The 26,339-nt window shown below is 43.1% G+C and overlaps 2 protein-coding genes across 2 annotated transcripts; both read left to right on the plus strand.

Moving 5' to 3' along the window:
• Positions 1-3,220: 3,220 nt before the first annotated feature.
• Positions 3,221-6,092, plus strand: LOC106570888 (dentin sialophosphoprotein). The gene is made up of 2 exons (XM_014143454.2): positions 3,221-5,054; positions 5,365-6,092. The coding sequence occupies exons 1-2, from the start codon at positions 3,351-3,353 to the stop codon at positions 5,566-5,568; spliced, it is 1,908 nt and encodes a 635-aa protein (XP_013998929.1). The 5' UTR covers positions 3,221-3,350; the 3' UTR covers positions 5,569-6,092.
• Positions 6,093-7,691: 1,599 nt separating this feature from the next.
• On the plus strand, positions 7,692-11,308 carry LOC106570867 (stromal cell-derived factor 2). Its single transcript, XM_014143435.2, has 3 exons — positions 7,692-7,971; positions 9,266-9,462; positions 9,650-11,308. Exons 1-3 carry the CDS (start codon positions 7,725-7,727, stop codon positions 9,932-9,934), a joined length of 729 nt encoding a protein of 242 aa, XP_013998910.1. The 5' UTR covers positions 7,692-7,724; the 3' UTR covers positions 9,935-11,308.
• The last annotated feature ends 15,031 nt before the right edge of the window (positions 11,309-26,339 follow it).

Consider the following 26,339-nt stretch of genomic DNA (forward strand, 5'->3'; position numbering starts at 1 on the left):
AAGTGGAGGAGATATTGACTTCATCACTACTTGTATTTGTGAGTGGTATTGACATGTTGGATACACCGAGTTGTCTGTTTGAACTACTGGCACACAGCTCGGACACTCATGCATACCCTACAAGACAAAAAATACACCTTATGGAACAGCGGGGACTGTGAAGCACCACAAAAATAGGAACAGACACATGTATACACACACATGATAACATATGCACTATACACACGTACACATGGATTTTGTATTGTAGATATGTGGTAGTAGAGTAGTGGCCTGAGGGCACACACTGTGTTGTGAAATCTGTTGTGAATGTATTGTAATGTTTTAAAAATTGTATCCAGTAGATATTTAGTATACTGACGCTCAACACCCCTTGACTGTAGCAGGTGTCAGTAAACAGTCACCAAAACTCTGGATTATAAAACAGCCTAACCAGCTCTGCTTGGGGGAGTAAAATGGTCAGAGTGAGTTGTTCTCTCATTTGTGTCTGGAAGAAGCTAGCAAGCTAGCCAATGTTAGCCAGTTAGCTTGAGTGCTTGATTGCCGTTGTGAGGTCAGAACACTGATCAACAAAACTCCTCGGCCAGAGCGTCCAGTGTGCGCAAAACTCTCTGAATTTTACTAATGGACAATCTGACAACGCTCTGAATTTTACTAATGGACAATCTGACATCGCTCTGAATTTTACTGAATGGACAATCTGACAACTCTCTGAATTTTATGAATGGACAATCTGACAACTCTGTGAATTTTATGAATGGACAATCTGACAACGCTGTGAATTTTATGAATGGACAATCTGACAACTCTCTGAATTTTATGAATGGACAATCTGACAACGCTGTGAATTTTATGAATGGACAATCTGACATCGCTCTGAATTTTATGAATGGACAATCTGACATCGCTGTGAATTTTATGAATGGACAATCTGACAACGCTCTGAATTTTATGAATGGACAATCTGACAACGCTGTGAATTTTATGAATGGACAATCTGACATCGCTCTGAATTTTATGAATGGACAATCTGACATCGCTCTGAATTTTATGAATGGACAATCTGACAACGCTCTGAATTTTACTAATGGACAATCTGACAACTCTCTGAATTTTATGAATGGACAATCTGACATCGCTCTGAATTTTATGAATGGACAATCTGACATCGCTGTGAATTTTATGAATGGACAATCTGACATCGCTCTGAATTTTATGAATGGACAATCTGACATCGCTCTGAATTTTATGAATGGACAATCTGACATCGCTCTGAATTTTATGAATGGACAATCTGACATCGCTCTGAATTTTATGAATGGACAATCTGACAACGCTCTGAATTTTATCAATGGACAATCTGACAACGCTCTGAATTTTATGAATGGACAATCTGACAACGCTCTGAATTTTATGAATGGACAATCTGACAACGCTCTGAATTTTATGAATGGACAATCTGACATCGCTCTGAATTTTATGAATGGACAATCTGACAACGCTCTGAATTTTATGAATGGACAATGTGACATCGCTGTGAATTTTATGAATGGACAATGTGACATCGCTGTGAATTTTATGAATGGACAATCTGACAACGCTCTGAATTTTATGAATGGACAATGTGACATCGCTCTGAATTTTATGAATGGACAATCTGACAACGCTGTGAATTTTATGAATGGACAATCTGACATCGCTGTGAATTTTATGAATGGACAATCTGACAACGCTCTGAATATACGAACGTCCATAGCGCACTGTGCCATTCCAGATTGAATTTATGAACACACCCTTAATGTAATTTATCTGTAGTCTATTAAACTTCACAAATGAGCTATGAAAGTAAATCATGTAGCCTACTTTACTACATCTAATTTTGGCCAGCTCTGTCACTTCTTTCGCTAAGGAGGCGTTAACCAGAAGGGATACATTAGAAATGCCCCCGGTTTGGACACAATCCACTATTCCCTGAGTCCTCTTCCCGACGGTACCCAAAACATCTCCTGTCACCACCAACTTGACGTTGGGTTGAGGCATTATCGCTGGACGCTGGTGGAAAAAGGGATACAGCAGACAGACAGACAGAGCGATTCAAACTACAGGGTTATTTTGTTCCCACCAAGTGCTACACTGAGCTGAGTCGCAACAATGTATCGATGTTCAATTCACCGGTTTTGCGACACCTCAACAGTGGACTCTACCTACAGAATTGATAGAAATATTGTAGCCGCCAAACGTGATCATCTCGTGAACGTTGTAGATAATTACTCATTTAAAACACTCACGGGAACACAATCTACTTGTTATTGTTGTCCCCAATTGCCTTACTTCGTGGTAATTCCACCTATACGATTTGAGTCAGCGAATCAGGTCATTTGCATATCCGGATTAGAAAATAAATATTTTGCTTAGCCCCATTGAGCATCTTCTTATTGATCCATAAAAGCATGTCCCGATGTTAGCCTATTGGACAGCTAGTTGTCAAACGAACGCACAGGAAGCCAACTGAACTCATTCCGCTCAGAGTGGGAAAAAAGCGTCACTATGGTCACTTGCACAGCCTAATTCTATAGAGGCAATGGCCCTAGCATACCTACAAATGGATGAACATATAAGAAACAGGCCTATAATTGTTCACTTATTGTATCAAATAGGAAAGACTATTGCAAGCGATGAGTTTTTAAATTTTTTAACTGCAATCTGCCTCTAGCATACACATCATACACAATAATAATAAATCATGGAATTCGATCGAAAAAGTACACAGCTCGTCCGACTGACTCGCGGCTGCAATGAAATCCGTAACCTAATTTTATGGATTCACGTGACCTCTATTGGATCAAAATGGTACTTTTATGTGACGTGTCTTAGAATTTATTTCTCTCTTTTTTTTCTCTTTAGTCAAAGGTAAAATATTTGAGTAAATAATGATGTGTAATTGATGCTATATTCAAGGTATAAGCACCAATGCCGTGGGCTACAACATGACTGTTGGTCCATCCCTATAGCCAATGCCTACACCAAATGCAACAAAGACTGATCATCACAGAAATAAAACATTCAGAAATCTTAATATTATTTATTTGTTTCTATGTTCTGTGAATGACTTCTTTTCTTCTCAATGACATAGTGGATGATGCATAATTGGCCAACATTCTAATTCTTTAATTCTATTGTTTCCATTATGCATTTGTGCAATCACTGAGACAAGTGATTGGACAAGTAGTAAGCCAAGCCTTATTTGTTTGCCAAAAAATGACTAGGCCTACATAGTCTACATTGAAAGAACATTAGGCCTGTTACAGGCCGTTATAACGTCTGGATTCTGAACATCTATTCTGAAGAGGATGGATGTGGTGGGAAGCTCAGACCACGACAACAGTCTGAAGAGGATGGATGAGCCGGGAAGCTCAGACCCTGACAACAGTCTGAAGAGGATGGATGAGGAGGGAAGCTCCGACCACGACAACAGTCTGAAGAGGATGGATGAGGAGGGAAGCTCCGACCACGACAACAGTCTGAAGAGGATGTATGCAGCGGGAAGCTCAGACCCCGACAACAGTCTGAAGAGGATGGATGCAGCGGGAAGCTCCGACCACGACAACAGTCTGAAGAGGATGGATGCAGCGGGAAGCTCAGACCCCGACAACAGTCTGAAGAGGATGGATGCAGCGGGAAGCTCAGACCACGACAACAGTCTGATGAGGATGGATGAGGTGGGAAGCTCAGACCCTGACAACAGTCTGATGAGGATGGATGAGCCAGGAAGCTCCGACCCCGACAACAGTCTGAAGAGGATGGATGAGGAGGGAAGCTCCGACCCCGACAACAGTCTGATGAGGATGGATGAGGAGGGAAGCTCCGACCCCGACAACAGTCTGAAGAGGATGGATGCAGCGGGAAGCTCAGACCACGACAACAGTCTGAAGAGGATGGATGCAGCGGGAAGCTCAGACCACGACAACAGTCTGAAGAGGATGGATGAGCCAGGAAGCTCCGACACCGACAACAGTCTGAAGAGGATGGATGAGGAGGGAAGCTCCGACCCCGACAATAGTCTGAAGAGGATGGATGAGCCAGGAAGCTCTGACCCAGACAACAGTCTGATGAGGATGGATGAGGAGGGAAGCTCCGACCCTAACAACAATCTGAAGAGGATGGAGGAGGAGGGAAGCTCAGACCCCAACAACAATCTGAAGAGGATGGATGAGGTGGGAAGCTCAGACCCTGACAACAGTCTGATGAGGATGGATGAGCCAGGAAGCTCCGACCCAGACAACAGTCTGATGAGGATGGATGAGGAGGGAAGCTCCGACCCCGACAACAGTCTGAAGAGGATGGATGAGGAGGGAAGCTCCGACCCCGACAACAGTCTGAAGAGGATGGATGAGGAGGGAAGCTCCGACCCCGACAACAATCAAGGTCATTCTCTCATATCAGAATGTGACCTTTTCAGAAATCTAAAACTGTTGGACCAGGACCAGGAATGGATGTCAGATGAAGACACGGTTCTGTTCAGCAGAACCTCAGGCTCCTCTTCCCAAGCCCTGTCATCCATTGTCAGTCTCTGCGACCCCATGGCTCAGTACCTGAATGAGGAATTCAAAGCTTTCCTTGAGAGAAGAGGGACCTACAAGGAGCTAGAGATGATAGTTTCCAATGTCCTGCTGAAACTTCTCCAGGCCAGAAAAGCAGATGGGGCCCCACTGTTTATCAGCCCTACACCTGATAACTCTGCCCTCCATGATCAGAAGACATCAACGTTAGACAAGGAGATTAATGTATCTCCATTGAATGTAACTGCTGCTGGTCCTTTGGAGGTTGACGCCTCTCCATCACCCACACCTAAATATGTTGTGATCTCTTTGGTCGAAGGACTTGACCTGGACCCCTCGACCAATCAGTGCACAGGAAACACGAAAGAGATACCAGAGGAGCAGTCGTCAACCATTCTGAGGATGGAGCAACAGGACTGTCTGAATAAGATTGCCTTTGACACCCATGCCGATGCAAAGGCAGAATACATGAACTCTAAGCTTTTCAACAAAAAGGTAAGTGTGTGTGTGTGTGTGTGTGTGTGTGTGTGTGTGTGTGTGTGTGTGTGTGTGTATGTGTGGGGGGATTGACATTTAAACTAGAATCATTAATTGAAACAATATCCACCGGGTGTGTCTGATGATTCTAACTAATCATCTGCTCCTTAGAACCGGGATTGGCTGAATCAGGTGCTTGTATAGGGCTGGAGCAGAAGCTGGCAAATCCAGTAGCTCTCCAGGAGGATGGTTGGTGACTCCTGATTTAAACTGGACTGTGTAGTTAGGCTACATAATAGATCATGGATTTCTCCTCCTATTTTCACAGAAGCTTGGCCAGACCCCTCATCACAGGTACACAGGCCGTCTCCCTCCAGTGAGCAGCGGCTCCCGGGGTTCGGACTCTACCACTACGACTCTGAGGGGGATCCTCCAGGCTGCCCTGTCCAGCCTCAACAGACAGACCAGGAGGGAGATATACCTCTCCCAGAAACTGGGAAGGATCGTCATCCCTTTCTCTGGGACACGATAGGTCGGCCCGGAATGAAATGTCCCGTGAAGTCATTCTACTTAAGGACAGATTCTGGGACATGAAATAAATAGTATCTTGAAGAACCTGCTTTTTAATTCATAGGTTTACAGAAAGGACTGTGTGTGTATATACTGTATAAGGGCCATATGTTGATCAATTGGAGATCACAATTGTCTGAAGTAGGGTTTATCTCCTTACCTTCTTTTCTTGTCTTCTCCTCTCCTTAATATCATTGACCTGAAAGCACAGGGCAGGTGAAAGGAAAATATAATTTGTTTTTACATGTCCAGCTTTATGTAGTGCATATGGAGGAAAGAGAAGTCATTGAATGATTCGGTGGTTGGCCAATGGGGTCCGTGTACAATGGCCACATAAAAATACTCAAATAATAAAAAAACATATAAACCCAAGCAATATCAAGGGGTCTTTGATGACCTACTAAATAAAACATGAAGAAAAAAAACATTTGATTTGTCACATGCTTGGTAAACAACAGATGCTTACTTCCGGGTCAGTTTCCAACAATGCAGACTTAAAGATAAAAAATAGAAATAGTGACATGAGGAATAAACACACACTGAATAACGAATAACAATAACATGGCTATACACAGGGAGTACCAGTACCGAGTCGATGTGCAGGGGTAGGAGGTAATAACATGGCTGTATACAGGGACTACCAGTACCGAGTTGATGTGCAGGGGTACGAGGTAATAACATGGCTATATACAGGGAGTACCAGTACCGAGTCGATGTGCAGGGGTACGAGGTAATAACATGGCTATATACAGGGAGTACCAGTACCTAGTTAATGTGCAGGGGTACGAGGTAATAACATGGCTATACACAGGGAGTACCAGTACCGAGTCGATGTGCAGGGGTACGAGGTAATAACATGGCTATATACAGGGAGTACCAGTACCTAGTTAATGTGCAGGGGTACGAGGTAATAACATGGCTATATACAGGGAGTACCAGTACTGAGTTGATGTGCAGGGGTACGAGGTAATAACATGGCTATATACAGGGAGTACCAGTACTGAGTTGATGTGCAGGGGTACGAGGTAATAACATGGCTATATACAGGGAGTACCAGTACCGAGTCGATGTGCAGGGGTACGAGGTAATAACATGGCTATATACAGGGAGTACCAGTACTGAGTTGATGTGCAGGGGTACGAGGTAATAACATGGCTATATACAGGGAGTATCAGTACTGAGTTGATGTGCAGGGGTACGAGGTAATAACATGGCTATACACAGGGAGTATCAGTAATGAGTCGATGTGCAGGGGTACGAAGTAATAACATGGCTATATACAGGGAGTACCAGTACTGAGTTGATGTGCAGGGGTACGATGTAATAACATGGCTATACACAGGGAGTATCAGTACTGAGTCGATGTGCAGGGGTACGAGGTAATAACATGGCTATACACAGGGAGTACCAGTACCGAGTCGATGTGCAGGAGTACGAGATAATAACATGGCTATATACAGGGAGTACCAGTACTGAGTCGATGTGCAGGGGTACGAGGTAATAATCTGGCTATATACAGGGAGTACCAGTACCGAGTCGATGTGCAGGGGTAGGAGGTAATAACATGGCTATATACAGGGAGTACCAGTACTGAGTCGATGTGCAGGGGTAGGAGGTAATAACATGGCTATATACAGGGAGTACCAGTACTGAGTTAATGTGCAGGAATAGGAGGTAATTGAGGTAACTATGTACAGTACATATAGGTAGCAGTCTAGTGTGTGTGCACAGAGTCAGTGAAAGCAGCCTTGTTTAGCAGTTCCATGGCTTGGGGATAAAAAGCTGTTCAGGGTCCTGGTGGTGCCAAACTTGGTGCACCGGTACCGCTTGCCGTTCGATAGCGGAGAGAACCATCTATGGTTTGTGCGCTAGAGTCTTTAACAACATGACAATCGTGTGTTGTTTTCTTCTGACAAAAAGGCAATATTGTGTTCCAACAATGTATCAATCTTGTATCCTCAGTAGTTTTCCGGCAATCTTTTAATTTCCGCCTTCCAAATGATATTATCAATGTGCGTGACGTCACAAGTGCTTCAACCAATCACAGAACAGCGTGTGTTATCCTTTACTTCCGTGTTACGGGACTTGTCAAGCTCTGATTGGTTTACATCAGCATTAATGTTTGAAAGTGCCTGTCTTCGAGCTTTACATCCTCTCGCTCTCGGTTATGTCCACATAGACACAAACATGGGATTAATTCACGCTCTCCGCGGCTTCATCAAATCGTTTTTGGTCGTTCTTTTGTGGTCCAAATGCCAGGGTCGGGAGTCCGAGTTCAACTATGTAACTTGCGGTTCACTTGTGAAATTGCTGAACACGAGACACAACGTTCGGCTGCACTCCCATGATGTGAAATACGGCTCAGGTAAACCATCATCATAAACCTTCATCCCAAAGTTCAGTTAGGCTATTGACCAATAATCAATGTCGTTCAATCAGAACATTCATGTGTTTCAATCAATGAACACATACAGCAAGCCTAACCTATAGCAAGCAATAACCCGGTTGGTCCACATATAACTAACTACAAGTCAAAAGGAGAGATTTAAGCTAAATGTATAACGCGTTTAAATGAGTATATAAAAACCATACTCTCTGTTAGTCTATATGGCTGCTATTTATGTGCAGTCGACCTAGATATGTCGACAATCGAGCTCGCTACGGTGTATCAATCAAGTGGAACACAATCGAGTGGGAACACTGTTGCAACAATGGATCCTATCAATCCGTAGTGAAACATTTTTATAGCAACACAATAAGCAGGTGGTTACATTCAAGTGTGGCTATTGGATACATGTTTTATCTTTTTTTTATAGCTGTAAGCTATAGTAGGTCTAGCCTAGTATAGCTTACAGCTAAATGTAAGCTTAGCTGTTCATGCAAATCTTGCCATTGCCATCCCCAGAGGGGTGTCAGCTGCATCGACACGGGTGTACTGTAGTCTAATACACAACAGAACCCAAAGGAGGAGGGATTTAACTGTAACACTGTACTCTATTACAGGTATAGCCAGCCATTTCTTGTCATTGAGTGGAATTTAAACTGACCTCAATTATTCAAACCAAAGTGTTACTTTTGTGTTTTTGAGGCTACACCTTTAGGCTTTGAAGCTCTACTTGACTGTTCCCTGAACATGTAGGCTAGATGGAAGCTGTATACTATACAAGGCACACAACAGTACCCTGTAGTCTTCTATATGAACTGATACCTCTCTGGGGGGGTATAATTTATGGAACTTTCCAACAGAAATCTGTTGGGGGGGGGGACATTGTAAATAACAAGGCTGCCAACAAACAACGCCTACAAAGTTGTATAGCGGCAGAATAAGATACTGGGTAGGGCGTGGGCTATTTCATTAAGTTTTTCACTCCCAACGTTTATTCTGAAAAATGTCTGTCCTAACTCTGGTAGCCTATGGACAAACATTTATGAATAAGCTACGTGGTGAGTTGATGCCTTTTTCGTCAGCTAGGTGAATTGGTCATGCTACTTTTGTATGCGTTTGTTTGTTGGCAACCTTGTACTTTACAAAGTTTTTTTGTAATAGATTTCTGTTGGAACGTTCCACAAATTATACCCACCACCTCTCTGGCTAAGAAGAGGAAAATAAAGACTAGATGGCGGTTGAGGTAAAGCTGTTGACTCCTTGTAAACTGTAGGCAGTGGGCAGCAGTCTGTGACGGGCGTCGAGAGTGCAGATGATGCCAACAGTTACTGGAGGATTCGGGGGAAGCCCAACAGGACCTGCCAACGAGGCGTGCCCATCCAGTGTGGGCAGGCCATCCGCATCACGCACATGACCACAGGACGTAACCTCCACACACACCACTTCAGCTCGCCGCTGTCCAACAACCAGGTAAGAGAGGCAGTGGGCATGCGCACACACACACACACACACACACACACACACACACACCTAGGTGGCTGCTGTCAATAGTCAGGTAATGCAACACATGCTATTTTAGCAAATCACTGTCCCACAACCAGGTAATAAACACACATTCACACACCACTAACCCTCAGTGCTGTCCATCAACCTTTAGGAGGTGAGTGCGTTCGGTGAGAATGGCGAGGGGGATGACCTGGACGTGTGGAGGGTGCAGTGTGACGGCTCCACCTGGGAGCGGGACGAGGCGGTGCGCTTCAAACACGTTGGCACAGACGCCTTCCTGACCGTGACGGGCGAGCAGTACGGCCACCCCATCCGCGGGCAGAGGGAGGTGCATGGTATGGGCACTGCCAACCAGAACAACTACTGGAAAGCTATGGAGGGTGTCTTCATTCAGCCCAGCCAGGAGCCACTGAGACACAATCATGAAGAGTTCTGATGACGTCATCAACACTGCACCACGATGACGTCATCAGACATCACATCATCTGAAATTAACCCTATTCCCTATTGCATAATATACACTGAGTGTACGAAACATTAAGAACACCTTCCTAATATTGACTTGCACCCCTCCCCTCCCACCTACTATCATACCCTGTTCAAAGCCACTGAAATATTTTGTCTTGTCCATTCACTCTCTGAATGGCACACTTAGGGGGTGTGGTTGTGAGATATACGTGATGTATATGGTTGTGGTGAAAACATGTGGGTCTGAGCAGGTGTGATGTCATTGATGTTTGTTGAAATGTGTTTACTTTGTTTATGTATGGTTGTTATTGTAAAAAAAAAAAAATGACTTGTACACACACAATCCATATCTCAAGGCTTAAAAATATTTTTTTAACCTGTCTCCCCCCTTCATCTATACTGATTGAAGTGGTCTCCCGAGTGGCGCAGCAGTCTAAGGCACTGCATTGTACTGCTAGAGGCATCACTACAGACCCTGGTTTGATTCCAGGCTGTATCACAACCGGCTGTGATTGGGAGTGCCGTAGGGAGGCGCACAATTGGCCCAGCGTCATCCGGGTTTGGCCGTGGTATGCCGTCATTGTAAATAAGAATTTGTTCTAAACTGACTTGCCTCGTTAAATAAATAAAGTGGATTTAACAGGTGACATCAATAAGAGATCACAGCTTTCACCTGGTCAGTCTGTCATGGAAAGTGTGGGTGTTCCTAATGCTTTGTACACTCAGTGTGTACCCACATGGCTCTGATCAAAAGCAGGGCACTAAATAGGGAATAGGGGGCCATTTCAGACACGTTCTGCTCCAGGAGGACACTCACACATTCTCATTACCCAACCAGGACCAATGGGGATGACTACTGACTACTGGCAGTAGACGGATGAGGGAGATGAATGAGAATCAGCTGGATGTTTTGAATTTGACAACTTTGAACAAGATGGAAAGTGAAGAATTTGGCTATGATTAGTTTCAGAGGGAAATATTGATGTAATTGAGGTAGATGGTCATTCACCTGTGTACTCTTCAGCAACTGACTGTACAGATCCTGATGCTAATAAAAACAAACATTCCCTTGATCACCTCACTAGTTAGTAAAGGGAGTATCTATTGGTCTATGCCTTGGCTATAAAGAGCTCACACTTAGACAACACATAGTGTGCTGTAAGGCCTTTTCCCCTTAGACAATGACTTACCTTATTGCTCTTTTGTGCATTTTGGGAGTGATTTCTTCTTGTGTTTAGACTTTTTGTGTTTAGACTTTTTATGTTTATGTCAGGAAGGAATATGTTTTATTTGTATTAGGGAAGATCGTATAAGATGATTAAAAAAAAAAAATTATAATCAATTTGCAGTGTTCATTGTGTCATCCGAGTGGATATTTTATACTGTAAATATACAGCTTCAACTCTTAAGGTAGGAAAAGACACCTTAGTTTGGGTTATATGTAGCTGTCTGTTGCTCCTTAAATGATAAATACATAAACAATGAAATATCCAGTATTGTCTAGTGGTGGGTTACTTGAAAGCAATATTTCAATGTGTACCTACTGCAAGTCATTAGTAAATCAATAACTGTCTTGAAACCCAGAAATTAGACAGACTCGAGAAACAGATGTCTTCTCCAATTCACAGAAACTATTTTCCAAAGACCGAGTACGGTGATCAGCCGTTGATTCTGCGTGAAGCGGTCAGTGGAGCTGCTTTTATAAACAGGTTACATTAGGACTCAGAAGAAATGATACAGACAGAGAAGACATATAGTCTATTCAGGTTATTTATCACGTTTAATAACAGGGCAGAGGCTATAAAGAAAATAAAAAAACACCCAACTAACCCTATAATCATTAAAAACCCACTACCCCATTCCACTACTTTGACCCTATCTGTTCCTGCACCATGCCAACGACCTGGGAGGACGGGACACCACCACTTAACACACCCTGGAACTCTTCTGAAGTCAACTCTCGTATACCCAAATACTTCTCTGGAGCTGCCACCACAACATCTATTCTTTGTGATTTACATTCCATTTCTGCGGTACAGTTGATAACCATTGATTTGAACAATAAGAAGCCAATCTTGCTGAAGCATATACACTACATGAGCAAAAGTATGTGGACACCTGCTTGACTAAGATCTCATACCAAAATCAAGGGCATGAATATGGAGTTACTGCTATAACAGCCTCCATTCTTCTGGGAAGGCTTTCCACTAGATGTTGGAACATTGCTGCGGGGACTTGCTTCCATTCAGCCACAAGAGCATTAGGGAGGTCGGGCACTGATGTTGGGCGATTAGGCCTGGCTCGCAGTCGGCGTTCAGATTCATCCCGAAGGTGTTTGATGGGGTTAAGGTCAGGGCTCTGTGCAGGCCAGTCAAGTTCTTCCACACCGATCTCGACAAACCATTTCTGTATGGACCTCACTTTGTGCACAGGGGCATTGTTATGCTGAAACAGGAAAAGGCCATCCCCCCACAAAGTTGGAAGCACAGAATCGTCTAGAATGTCATTGTATGCTGTAGCATTAATATTTCCCTTCACTGGAACTAAGGGGCTTAGCCCAAACCATGAAAAACAGCCCCAGACCATTATTCCTCCTCCACTAAACTTTACAGTTGGCACTATGTGTTCGGACAGATAGAGTGTTCCTGGCATCTGCCAAACCCAGATTCGTCCATTGGACTGCCAGATAGTGAAACGTAATTCATCACTCCAGAGAACGTGTTTCCACTGCTCTAGAGTCCAATGGCAGCGAGCTTTACACCACTCCAGCCGACGCTCGGCATTGCACATGGTGATCTTAGGCTTGTATGCGGCTGCTCAGCCATGTAAACCCATTTCATGAAGCTCCCGAGGAACAGTTTTTGTGCTGACGTTGCTTCCAGAGGCAGTTTGGAACTCGGTAGTGAATGTTGCAACTGAGGACAGACTATTTTTTATGCGCAACGCTCTTCAGCAGTCGGCGGTCCCGTTCTGTGAGCTTGTGTGGCCTACCACTTCACGGCGTAGCAGTTGTTGCTCCAAGGTAATTCCACTTCACAATAACACCATTTACAGTTGACCGGGGCAGCTCTAGCAGGGCAGAAATTTGACGAACTGACTTGTTGGAAAGGTGGCATCCTATGACGGTGCCACGTTGAATGTCAAGGAGCTCTTTAGTACGGTCATTCTACTGTCAATGTTTGTCTATGGAGATTGCATGGCGGTGTGCTCGATTTTATACACCTTTCAGCAATGGGTGTGGCTGTAATAGCCAAATCCACAAATTTGTATATATAGTGTATCACTCGTTGGCCCAACCCTCTGTGCTGGCACAGATCTACTACTCACAGGGATGCTCTCAGGATGCCTCACCCTTGACCCATCCTCCTCTACCTTCTTCACTGCCTCAGCATACGACACCTTCTGCACTACTCTGACTCTAGCCACCTCAACCTGCCTCTCTCTCCGGACACTTCCAATCCCCAGCAACATGGGCACCCTTACTGTTGACATGACACACACAACTTTATCCACTGAAACAACACAATCCTCTATCCCAATGCCCTTCTGCACACTTCCCACATCTTGGAATCTCCGTCCTGCACACTGTTGTGACACGACTATAAATGTGGCACCTGAAACACCGCAGTGGATTTGGCACAAAAGCTCTAACAGGATAACTGATGTATCCTAACATGACTTTGTTTGCTAGAGACTCTGACTCAAAAGGCCTGATAGTGACTCCTCTGTGGTTCACCACGCTCATCACAGGGGCTGTGTCGCACCAAACGACAGGCATCACAAACACCAGGAATCGTCAACTTCAATTGCTCCACCTCCACACTTAACACTACCCCAGAAATCACTCCTTTCAATGGAGAGCAAAGCAAGAAACAGATCTTGACCCAAGTTGCTTGACAAGGGGCGCCAGCTCCCTCTGGTCAGAAGAAACAAAAACAAATATCACAAGTCCACTACAGGTCTCCTAGGTTACGTTCATTGATTCAACTGCACCCAACTCCTTTCTCACCCCGCCTGAAACCACAAATGGATCCACCAAAAGGCAAGGATCCACTTTCTCCAAAAATGTCACTCCTCGTGGACCAGATTCTTCTCATGTCCATTGATGCCACGCTTGGGTTCCGAGCTCTTCACCACACCTTCCACCTTATTTAACTCGTCCTCATTCACTTCCATTTCATATCCAGAACTCGTTCTGGCTCACGGCTCACTCTGTTTACACTTGACACCAATCTCCTCCAGGTCTCACTCTGTTTACACTTGACACCAATCTCCTCCAGGTCTCACTCTGTTTACACTTGACACCAATCTCCTCCAGGTCTCACCCTGTTTGCACTTGACACCAATCTCCTCCAGCTCTCACTCTGTTTACACTTGACACCAATCTCCTCCAGGTCTCACTCTGTTTGCATTTGACACCAATCTCCTCCAGGTCTCACTCTGTTTACACTTGACACCAATCTCCTCCAACACCCCATCTCCATTTTTATCGCCCTCTTCCACCAATTCAAATCCAACTTTCTCATTCTCTTCAACCTCCTCTTCCTCTTTCCCCTCCATTTCTCCTCAGAAATCCACCTTTCTGTGTCCCTTTCCCAACATTCCTCTTCTCCTGACTTTGTTTGCGGCCCCGGCGTAACTCCACCTCATAATCGTCCTGCTCACTTCGGATATGTGTGTTTCCGGGCGCCAACATTTTGAGAGAATGAGCAGTGGCCGACACAGAAAAAACGCCCCCCAAACTCAACTCTGTTCTACTCCCATCGTGGCAGAAAACCTTCTGCTCTCTCTTGGTACACCGTTCAACCAAAGCTGCTATGCTCTCGTTGGCACCCTAACAGCAGCACCGTTGAGGCTATCTATGTTTTAAAGTAGTCAACGTTCTTCTTCTTTTGCGTTTGAAAAAGTGTAAAGCTAGTATTGGTGTTTTACCGCCTCCAACAGTGCTGGAGTCCTGAACCAAATCTTTGTGTGTCATTAATTTATTGTGGCCACTAGATGGTAGTGATATAGCATAAAGCCAATTACTAACCACTGGCAGGCAACCCGATTTGATGAGACAATGCTCAGATCATTGGCTAATTGCTACCATCTCATAAGAATCCCCACCCAGTTGACTAATTTAAAATGGTGGAAGCCCTAAATGGAGTCCTATATCTATCTCTATGAGTTGTCTCCGCTGGCTCAATACACAGGGCTGAGCCTGGATCAGTGTGGAGGGAGTGGTGGGCGGATGGCTGCAGAGCTAAAGATTCATACAAACTCTTTGCTCCTGGTTGCTGCACTGAGAGACTGATATGTGGCGCTACTAGCTTCCTCTGGGGTTCTCTCTGGTAGCTGTTGTGCCTGGGTCAGCTGTAACATTATCATATGTATCAGCAGCTCCAGCGTCTGGCGGAAGAGTGGTGTAAATGAGATTCCCCAGAGGTTGGGATGAGGGCTGGGAAAACCTCTTCCTGAAGTAGAGAGAGAGTAGAGTAGAGGAGCCCTCCATTCAGGCTGTAGCAGATGATCAGTTCCAACGCTGGAGTAGTCGTGTCACACAAACACACACGATTGGGGTGTGACTGCAGGAGTAGGGGATTGGGGTGAGTCTTCTCCATGATGCTCGTCCAGCCCCCAGCCGGATCAGGTGTCCAACTCCCTCCCAGTGCAGGCGTACACCCCCTCATCAACTGCCATCACCTTGGAAACCACCAATCCCAATCCAAACATTCCGTTTCCACGGTGGATCAACCCTCCATCCGTCAAGCACTGAGCTGAGAGCTCGGTGACGTTTATGCCTTTGTTCGGTCCGAAGGTGAAGAGCTCCTCCAATGGGGCGTCTTCTCAGCGCCCAGGTGATGGGCTGGTCGGTGGAGATGGGGAAGTGGAGCAGACTGCTGACGTTGCAGGTGAGGGTGATGTCACCACCCTCTGGGACTACGGACTGAGGGTTCTCTGGCACTTCCCTCAGGGTGTATGCAATAACTTTGAGTGTCATGTCTGCCTGTGAGGTTCCATAGTAGGTAACGCGATTGCTGGGAACGGCATGGCATTGATGCCACTGTCTGGTAATCTCACTGACTGTATTCTCAGCTCTACTGCGCTGTTCGACAACCGCTCCATGCTGATGTCACCAATGTTTACACGGCCTCTAAGTGACTTTTCTAGGTTTATGCGGCTGCAGACAAGGGTGGAGAGGATCTCTACGCTGTCACCAAGCCCTGCTCAGTCCAACAAAAATGCCCTTCGGGATCTTCGTATTCTGTGATATGACAGCGTCGCAACATGGGTTGACCTTCCAAACGGATCAGAGAACCAGGAGAGAAAAGAAGCATAGACCTGGAGAACACCCAAAGTGAGAGAGCACAATGTAGGTGGAGGTGGAGATATGATAAACACATAAACGCAGAGATATTCATGGACCCTGGGACTCAACACCTCCCTCGCCAAGTCTAGGTCCAAAAGGCTCCTTAACAGCTTCTAACCCCCCAAGCCATAAGACTGCTGAACAATTAATAAAATGTCCACCAGACTATTTACATTGACCCCCCCACCCCCTTTGTTTTTACACTGCTGCTACTCTCTGTTTATTATCTATGCATAGTCACTTTACCCCTATCTACATGTACAAATTACCTCGACTAACCTGTACCCCCGCACATTGACTCTGCACTGGTACCCCCTGTATATGGCCTCGTTATTGTTATTTTATTGTGTTACTTTTTATTAAATGTTTAACTTTTGTTTATTTAGTAAATATTTTATTAACTCTGTTTCTTGAACTGCATTGTTGGTTAAGGACTTGTAAGTAAGCATTTCACGGTACCTGTTGTATTCGGCGCATGTGACAAATGACAGTTGATATGATTTGATTTGGATTTTAATGCACAGATGATTACATGTATTTTTAATGAATGGGGTAGAGAGTGCAAACACCTAAAACACTCTTAGATGGAAACATAAATACATGATTTATTATGTAATACATTTGGGTGGAATACTTGGGTAAGTCAGAAAAAGTCCCTCTGTGATAGGACAGGTTATAGATAGATGGTGGTGGATGGGGGTTTTATAACTTTTGTCAGCAATTGTAGGAGGAAGTGTGTGTGTGTGTGTGTGTGTGTGTGTGTGTGTGTGTGTGTGTGTGTGTGTGTGTGTGTGTGTGTGTGTGTGTGTGTGTGTGTGTGTGTGTGTGTGTGTGTGTGTGTGTGTGTGTGTGTGTGTGTGCGTGCGTGCGTGCGTGCGTGCGCACATAGCACTATTTATTCTGAGTTTTCTATGAAAGTTCTGTATTAAAAAGTAAACTAAGAAATATCCTAGTGATGTTAACTTTGATGCCACATTTTAAACCAATATTTTTCACAAATTTAAAGAGGCAATATGGGATTCAAACAACCACAAAGGGTCACCCCGGCATGGGGCTGGAGAAATGTAACCACTCTCAAATTCATATATTCTTCTAGAACCAATTTAATTGAATGTGTTTGCACAATTGTGCCACAGTAGACCCCGCCTCCTAGGCTCCACAGTAGACCCCGCCTCCTAGTCTCCACAGTAGACCCCGCCTCCTAGTCTCCACAGTAGACCCCGCCTCCTAGGCTCCACAGTAGACCCCGCCTCCTAGTCTCCACAGTAGACCCCGCCTCCTAGTCTCCACAGTAGACCCCGCCTCCTAGGCTCCACAGTAGACCCCGCCTCCTAGTCTCCACAGTAGACCCCGCCTCCTAGGCTCCACAGTAGACCCCGCCTCCTAGGCTCCACAGTAGACCCCGCCTCCTAGGCTCCACAGTAGACCCCGCCTCCTAGTTTCACAGATATAACCCACAACAAAACAAAAGAGAGGAGGACATTATTGTCATGTCATAGCCATGAGTAGACCACATCAGTATTGCCTAGTCTTAAAGATTTTCACCAATATTTTTTATGGATTTTTGATTAACTATAGCCATGCTACGGATTTGGCACAAAAATACTCAATCTACATTTTTAAGTTACATGATCTCACTGAAATAGGTTTTAATGTTTGAGAGAAATTAACTATTAGCCTATTGTATTACATAATTCTAACCCTCAAAAGTGTGACAACTTAAATTATTTTATTAAACCCATTATACATTAATCCGTTCAGCAGACTGGAAAACTGAACAAAGACATTAATTGACAATGAGCCAAAGTGTTATGAAAATTAAAGTTAATGGGTTTCGTTTACAACAATTGTTATTAGGATATTACAAACATTCCCATTTAAACGCGTCAGTGTTTTTAAGATGATTCAGAATAAACTGTTTTTTGTTCATAATTCTCTCGTGCGTTTTATAGCTTTATAGCTTCAAATATAGGCGTATTAGCACGACTAAATTAAATCAAATATTTTTTTGTTAGTCTTTTTTGTTGAATAGTTTAACATTTTGACTGCAAACGAATTTACATGCCTAGAAATCCTGTCTCACCCAATAGTACGTGTCTTAAAAGAGGGTACATCAGACAAGTTATTATTTTCGAAACGAAAAAGATTCTACATTTCCCTCAAACCGCATGACTTTCTGTATGTCACACATGCAGCTGAATTGAGAAGTTTAAGATAAAGACAACCATTTGCATTTCCAATGCTCCAATCCTCCAAAATCTAATTTGAAAGATGTCTTATCCTACATGATAAAATACATTTAATTATTATTATTTATTTTTTAATCTGTGTGTTCTGGATGGGGCTGTAAAACTACTATTTGAGTAAAAAAAAAAGAACATTGATTTGCTCACCGTGCGTCTCTCCAAATGTGTGCGCTTTCAGAACGCCAGGTGGCGACAAACCACAGGGAAAATACTCGTGGTCGCAACATCATGGACCAGTGAGGATGTTCCGTTCCATCATTCGATCGGCTATGGTCTGCATTACTAGTGTCACTGCCTGTCGGGGCTAAGGACTACACACACAAGCCTCTCTGAACCGTGAACAGCTCGTCGACCTCAGGCAATATGAATAATTCATACAGCACCTAAAACGTTGGCAACTGTTTATTGTTTTTGGACGATACCACGGGATCTCACCAGGAAAGGCTATTGGATTATGTTAATTGCACTTTTAAAATGCTCTCGAACTGCTCAATAAGTAAATCTCGTGTGTAGGTTGACTTGTAATATAATCTCCTAGCCTTCTGGCATCGCAGTGAAGAACTAGATATGTGTGGACATACATACATCTGTAACAAATATTAGCAGTTTGTTTTGTAGCAATAAAAACACTTAATTCAATGTTATAAAATGTATGGATGTAGCCTAATTATTTTCATTATCTATGTTCAAAGCTCATATAGTTACCCTTTACCTGAAAACTTAGGCAAATTACATTTTGCATCTGAAAAAGCATTTTAATTCGACTTCATAAACGTGATTAGTGTCATTGGAAACATTGTGAAAGATAATTGTTTTTGTAACTTGCACAGTGCGATATGTTCCAGTGGCGATCCATAGGCTGAAGCAGGAGATTTATAACGTGTAGGTAAGCCACTGGGCACAAGACGTCAGTTCAACGTCTAGTTTTGGATTTACATTTGTTGGCGTTGTCAACTACTGAATTCAACGTGAAAATGAACAAAACATTTCACAATGTCATTGGATTTAGGTTACAAATTGGGTGAAAAAAAAAAGTCTAATTTCTCTCGTGTTGATTACTTTTTTTCAAATCCAATCAGTTTTCCATGTGGATTCAATGTCATCACGTTACATTTTTTGTTAAAATTATGTGGAAACAACGTTGATTCAACCAGTTTTCCTCCAGAAATGTATGGGCTATGTATACATGTATATTTATATTGTAGATTCGGGGCTTCCGAACTGAATCAAGCATCATGTACTACTTACTGTACGTGCAAGTCATTTCATGGAGTGTGAGCTCTCCTCCTAGATTTCAATTACCGGTAACGTTCGGCATTTATGCTGATATGAGAGGCCATTGAGTTCACTATACATCCATGACGTATGGAGGCTGCGTCTAATTCACACATAGGACTAATTTTACAACCTGTAAAAAAAGTTTCTGATAAACGAACTTCTTAAGCAGAGTTCTGTTGCGCTCCCTCTACCCAGAATTAGGTGGCGGGACCACTACATTTCAACTCTTCAAAGGCGAAGTGTAGGGGTACACGGTACCTCAATTACCGCAACTACCTCGTACCCCTGCACATTGATTCGGTACCAGTACTCCTTGTATATTGCCTCCTTATTGTTATTGTATTGGGTTACTATTTCCTTCTTTTCTTCTCATCTTATCTTACTTTTTAACTGCATTGTTGGGAAAGAGCTTGTAAGTAAGCATTTCACGGTAAAGTCTACACCAACATTTGATTTGATCAACTGACCACTCTTTATAGGTCAAGAAAAAGTAACATTGACTCTGCTTTCGGCCTCATATGCTTGCAATAATGGCTGTCCGCCTGTGTGTGCGTGTGTGTGTCTGTCGCCGCCGCACCTTCAGTTCAGAAGCCCACCGCACCACAGCTGCCAGACTAGTGACTTGGGGGAGGAGAGGGAAGAAGGGGGAGGGGCAGGCAGGCAGGGTCTGATTGGAACGCACATTACCCAGCGCCGCGGCAGCGTGAGACTGGGGAAAGGAAATGTAAAGGGCGCAAGTGTGACCACCCAAGGACTAGCCTACTATACCTACCCCTACCGCCACCACCACCTTTTGAGTAGAAAGCCGACGAGTGGAAGTGTTTTTAAAAAAAAAAAAATTATATTAACATGTGCTGCCTTCAAATGGAAACACTTACTGGGAGGGCTACTTTAGAAGTGTTTTTCTATGTAGGCAGGGTTTCTCGTTATTATCTTATGGCACGTTTTCCCTATACAGTATCCTTAGCTTCCGTGTTGGAACAAATAAAAGTATAGACTTCTCTGTAACGGTATACGAGGTAACACTATAGTTTATCTTTAAACTATTTTATAGTATTGACTTAAATGCCATGGTGTAATACAGTATAAATTGAATAGGTTTTGGTCGGAAACATGATATAAAGAAGAAAAAGTCCAGCACGTGGTAGGCTTAATCGGAGTATGCTTTCTACAATGCTTAATCGGAGTATGCTTTCTACAATGTTTAATCGGAGTATGCTTTCTACAATGTTTAATCGGAGTATGCTTTCTACAATGTTTAATCGGAGTATGCTTCCAACAATGCTTGAAGCTTCATCAGAGTATTTTAACATGAAAAAGCAATTGACTTGTTGGTGATGTCCCAACAACAACAAAACGCCAATCTAACCAAACACCACCACCATGTTTCTTTAGAATGATAATAATGTACTCACAAATGTCTTTTCTGACTTGTTTTAATCAGAAATAGGGGCAAACAGGGACACTAATTTTGTCTAGAAGGTTGTTTGGTTTGCTATATTTTAATAGGAATCAGTTTGTATTCAAATAATGATTCATGCAACGCTATCTTTCTTGACAGACACACAAATTTTATTCAAACATTTGTTTCAAAATTCAAAGAAAAACCAAAAAAACAAGACAACGTTTTACTCATTGACATTTATTAATAAATACATAGCAGTGACATATCACCTTTACACACACATTAATGCACAATTATTACAAACCTCTGGGGTATCATTATAGTGAGTGTTTTCTAGGTCACTTGTTTTCCCATCCCCTTCCTACAGGGTAAAGGGCTAATGCACTTCAACTTGAAGTTGTACACTTCTTTAGGGTTTAAGATATGCACTTCTTATGGTAGAAGTTTCTTCCTGAGTTGTGTACTTCATAGGGTTAAAGTTGTATACTTCCTATAAGGTTGAAGTGGCCCAGCTGACCGATGCCCTTTCATTGTTGCACTGCTAGCTACAGCTCCCACAGTAGTGCAACAGGGAAAGAGTGTCAGGCACAGAGCAGAGCTTCCTGTATATCTGTCTGTCTGTCCGTCCCCTGGTTGAGGTACGTAAGACCCCCCCCCCCCATGTGACGTGACCTCCCTGTCTTGTCCACCCAGGCCCCTGGGTCCTCTGTTGATGCTTCAGAGAACGCCCCAGGTTAAAAACTATACAGGTTAAAATACCTGTTGTCAACCACCACCCCACATACACACTTAACTTGACCTAGTGCTAGACGAATCAAATTGCATTCTAAACAGAAGATCCTGATTAGGTGATTATTAGAGTCAGGTGTGTTAGCTGGGGTGCTGGGGTGCTGGGGGGCTGGGATGCTGGGGTGCTGGGGGGCTGGGATGCTGGGGTGCTGGGATGCTGGGGGGCTGGGATGCTGGGATGCTGGGGGGCTGGGGGGCTGGGATGCTGGGGGGCTGGGATGCTGGGGGGCTGGGATGCTGGGGGGCTGGGATGCTGGGGCAGAACTGTGACACCAATCAAGCCCTGGAGGACTGGAATTACCCAACCCTGCTTTAAACTTGACCTACTGCTAGAAGTTAGAACAAACAGAAGAAACACATACCGTTACATAGCCTTAAGTTCCAGTGTTGGGATACAAATGGATAGAAATATATTCATACAACTGATAACATATGTTTTCAGTGTGTTTAGGAAATACATTCAACATTATGTCTGGATGATGAAAACATTGTACATTTTCCAAATTGATAGATTGGTGGAGGACATTGAATTTGGTATTTGGTATGAACCTCCTCACTAACACTAATACAACGTTTCAGACTTAAACCAGTTATGTCCTAAATACATTCTACCTGGATGGTTATTATTTCACGTTGTTTACAAAGCCACGTTATGATACGAGATGATACACAATGAATACAGACAGTCAATTATCATCAAACACAACTCACAACGGTAACAGACTGACCTGAAGGACTATATTGGTCTGTATGATTGTATGTCAATGCATATCCATACAATCATAGAATATAATCATTTTTATGTTTACACTGTCTCTATGCATATTCACGCTCTCACACACACTCACAGTGCCCTACACACTCCCGCACACACTCACAGTGCCCTACACACTCTCACAGTGCCCTACACACTCTCACAGTGCCCTACACACTCACTCCATCATCTGCTCACTCACACATAATATGCACATACATTTATACTGACTCTACACACACCCACATACAAGCTGCTGCAACTCTGTTTATCTTATATCCTGATGCCTAGTCACCTTACCCCTGTACATATCTACCTACATCACTCCAGTATCTCTGCACATTGTACATATGGTACTAGAACTGATCCTGTATATAGTATGGTATTGACTGACCCTGTATATAGTATGGTATTAACTGAGCCTGTATATAGTATGGTATTAACTGACCCTGTATATAGTATGGTATTAACTGATCCTGTATATAGTATGGTATTGACTGACCCTGTATATAGTATGGTATTAACTGATCCTGTATATAGTATAGTATTGAACTGACCCTGTATATAATATGCTATTAACTGATCCTGTATATAGTATAGTATTGAACTGACCCTGTATATAATATGGTATTAACTGATCCTGTGTATAGTTTTAACTGACCCGGTATATAGTATGGTATTGAACTGACCTGTATATAATATGGTATTAACTGATCCTGTGTATAGTATGGTATTGAACTGACCCTGTATATAGTATGGTATTGAACTGACCCTGTATATAGTATGGCACTGAACTGACCCTGTATATAGTATGGTATTGAACTGACCCTGTATATAGTATGGTATTGAACTGACCCTGTATATAGTATGGTATTAACTGACCCTGTATATAGTATGGTATTAACTGACCCTGTATATAGTATGGTATTAACTGACCCTGTATATAGTATGGTACTGAACTGACCCTGTATATTGTATACTTACTTACTTATTGTGTTCTTCATATTTCTTCTTATTTCTCATGTGTTTTTCTAGTATTACGTTGTTATTGATTATTACATTGTTGGGTTTTGAGTTTGTAAGGAAGGCATTTCACTCTACTTGTGCATGTGACATTACAACTTGAAACGTGTAACTCTGGAGGTAACTTCTGTCCTCCATCCATTTGACTGGTCTAATGTCAATATCAGGCATGTGTCAAACCTTAGGCTGGCTACTCCTCGATCACGACGTATAGGTTCATAAGAACACTGAACATATTAGTTAGCCTCAAAACTAAAGGTAGGCTATATCAACTCACAGTGTAATAGACTGTGACAAAAAACCTAATGAACATGTAATACATCAAAATACTTCATGGAATTTTTTTGTTGTTGTTGTGTGTGTAAATCATTTAGTTTCATTATAAGATGCCCGAGAATGACTTTCCACTGGGCGCTCACTGGTTGAATCAACGAACCAACGTGGAATAGACGTGGAATAGATGTTGAATTGACATCGGTGCCCAGTGGGTAAGTTCCCCACTGACTTGGAACACTTGTACCAGTTCTATTATTTGTTAGCATATATAGCAACTCATGTTTGTTACAAAGCAACAACACTATCCAATAACTATGCAACATCAACAAGTGCAATGGGACTTCATTCCTAAAAAATATGTAACGACTGTAAAGGGGCTGGTTTAAACAGAAAAGTTGGCTTGTAGTGTAGAATTGTTTGATGGTTTACCTAATATTTCAACCTATTCAAAAAGAACAGATATCCTATTATCACGTATAACACACACATGAATGATTTCACAAATCAAAAATGGCCATCAGAATACCACGGTAAACATGTAGTTAATAATATCCAACAGTAACTATTCAATGGTGACAACTGGACATAATAATAATAATAATACAGATTCTTCTTCTTCTCCTTCTTCTTCTTCCTCTTCTACCCAGCCATATACAATATGTAAACAACAACGGGTGAATGGGCATTTAGAGGACATCCCTCGGAGTCAAGACCCTATAAGCAATATTGCACTACTCCGTTATCAGTCAGAAAAGCAGAGGCAATATTGATAGGGTCTCGGCTGCTAGGCAACCCAACGTATAGACATCTTGGTACATATTTATCTTAACCGAGAATGGAGAAAGAGGGGACAGACAACACTGCATGTAAAACAGATCGGGGGGGGGGGGACATAGCCTACCTGCGCACTTCCAAGTAAAGAAGAAACGTCCCGTTTTTTGAAACCGCACGTCTCCCGGCGGCCGTCTCGTCACGTGGCGAGTGCTGACGTCGTGTGAATTCCAAACTCTGCTCAGCAGTCCTGGCGGCGGGCACTGATATATAGAGTACGTGCCTTACTGAGAATTTCCAATTTAGTCATTTGTTGGGTTCAATTTCTATTATATAGGATCTCTGATTTTTGGATCCTTACGCATCGCTCTCTTGTCTCCTCTCTCCTTTACGCACAACGACACTTGAGCACCACGACAATTACAATACTCTTCCAAATCATGCACTCTTCCCATTCTCCCTTCCAGCACCTTCCAGATTTAGAGAGAAGACCAACCCACCGCTGACAACGTGCACGGTTGTCTTCAATCTGTAAGAGAAATAACTAATTGCCGAAATCAATCACTGAACCGATAGCCAATCATTACATTACGCAGATCTTTAGTGCCCCTAGATCTGTTCTCTCCTGCAAATGATCTGACTGAAGGGGGAAAAAAATACTCACCCAAAACACAAACCCATCTTCCGTCCCCCACTATGTTGAAAGTCTTGCCCAGTAGCCCATTTCTCGCTACAAGCCTTGGAGACATCGAATCCACTGTGAAAATCATTTCTGTATTCTCATTTGAACCTTCACCTACAATTTTCCAGTCCTACGTGGCCTCCTCGTACAAGAACGCTCGTGCACATGTTATGGGCCGAGAGAGGAGAGAGCACGAGAAAGCGGAGGGGGGGGGGTGCCTAAACATACTGTAGATTGGACTCTATAGTCGAATTATGTCTGCACGCAAAGGATGTGAAAATATTAATTGGAATTTCGTTCTTGGATATAACCACTTTACCAATTAGGCTTAACCCTGTCTAAAATATGAACTGTCTGCAGACGAGTCATACATTGAGCTTGTTGCAGCTTTGGCGTTTTAACTAAGAGATCTACACTGAGAGATGCGCTGTCATGTTGGAGAGCAGACTATTACGCCAAACAAGTGTAACAACTTATTCAAAAAATAAAATATCTTTATATTTTCGATAGACTATGAATAGACCCCACAAGGATGGCCTACAACCCCCCCCCCCCAAAAAAAAAAAATGAATGCTAAAATATAGTTTGATACGTTGTGAAATGTAGCCTACACATTGAACCATATGATAGCCTAACGACATTACCAAGCTACATTGAAATCCATCAAGTAAGCTTGCATAATATTCAAAGGGACATCTGAGCTAAAATCTATAGGCCTCACGTTGTTTCCATTTATCAAGTATGAGGAAACGTTTGGGTAATTTTAAGCAGAACCAGCTTCCAAGGAGCAACTATTA

This window comes from Salmo salar, chromosome ssa15 (assembly GCF_905237065.1).
Source record: "Salmo salar chromosome ssa15, Ssal_v3.1, whole genome shotgun sequence".
NCBI classification, from domain to species: domain Eukaryota; kingdom Metazoa; phylum Chordata; class Actinopteri; order Salmoniformes; family Salmonidae; genus Salmo; species Salmo salar.

What these genes read in the sequence shown, in the direction of transcription:
- LOC106570867 (XM_014143435.2), top strand. Translation starts at nt 7,725, where the DNA reads ATGTTTGAAAGTGCCTGTCTTCGAGCTTTACATCCTCTCGCTCTCGGT. An exon ending in TGATGTGAAATACGGCTCAG is followed by an intron (nt 7,972 to 9,265) that starts GTAAACCATCAT and finishes TGTAAACTGTAG; the next exon opens with GCAGTGGGCAGCAGTCTGTG. An exon ending in CGCCGCTGTCCAACAACCAG is followed by an intron (nt 9,463 to 9,649) that starts GTAAGAGAGGCA and finishes ATCAACCTTTAG; the next exon opens with GAGGTGAGTGCGTTCGGTGA.
- LOC106570888 (XM_014143454.2), top strand. Translation starts at nt 3,351, where the DNA reads ATGGATGTGGTGGGAAGCTCAGACCACGACAACAGTCTGAAGAGGATG. An exon ending in CTAAGCTTTTCAACAAAAAG is followed by an intron (nt 5,055 to 5,364) that starts GTAAGTGTGTGT and finishes CTATTTTCACAG; the next exon opens with AAGCTTGGCCAGACCCCTCA.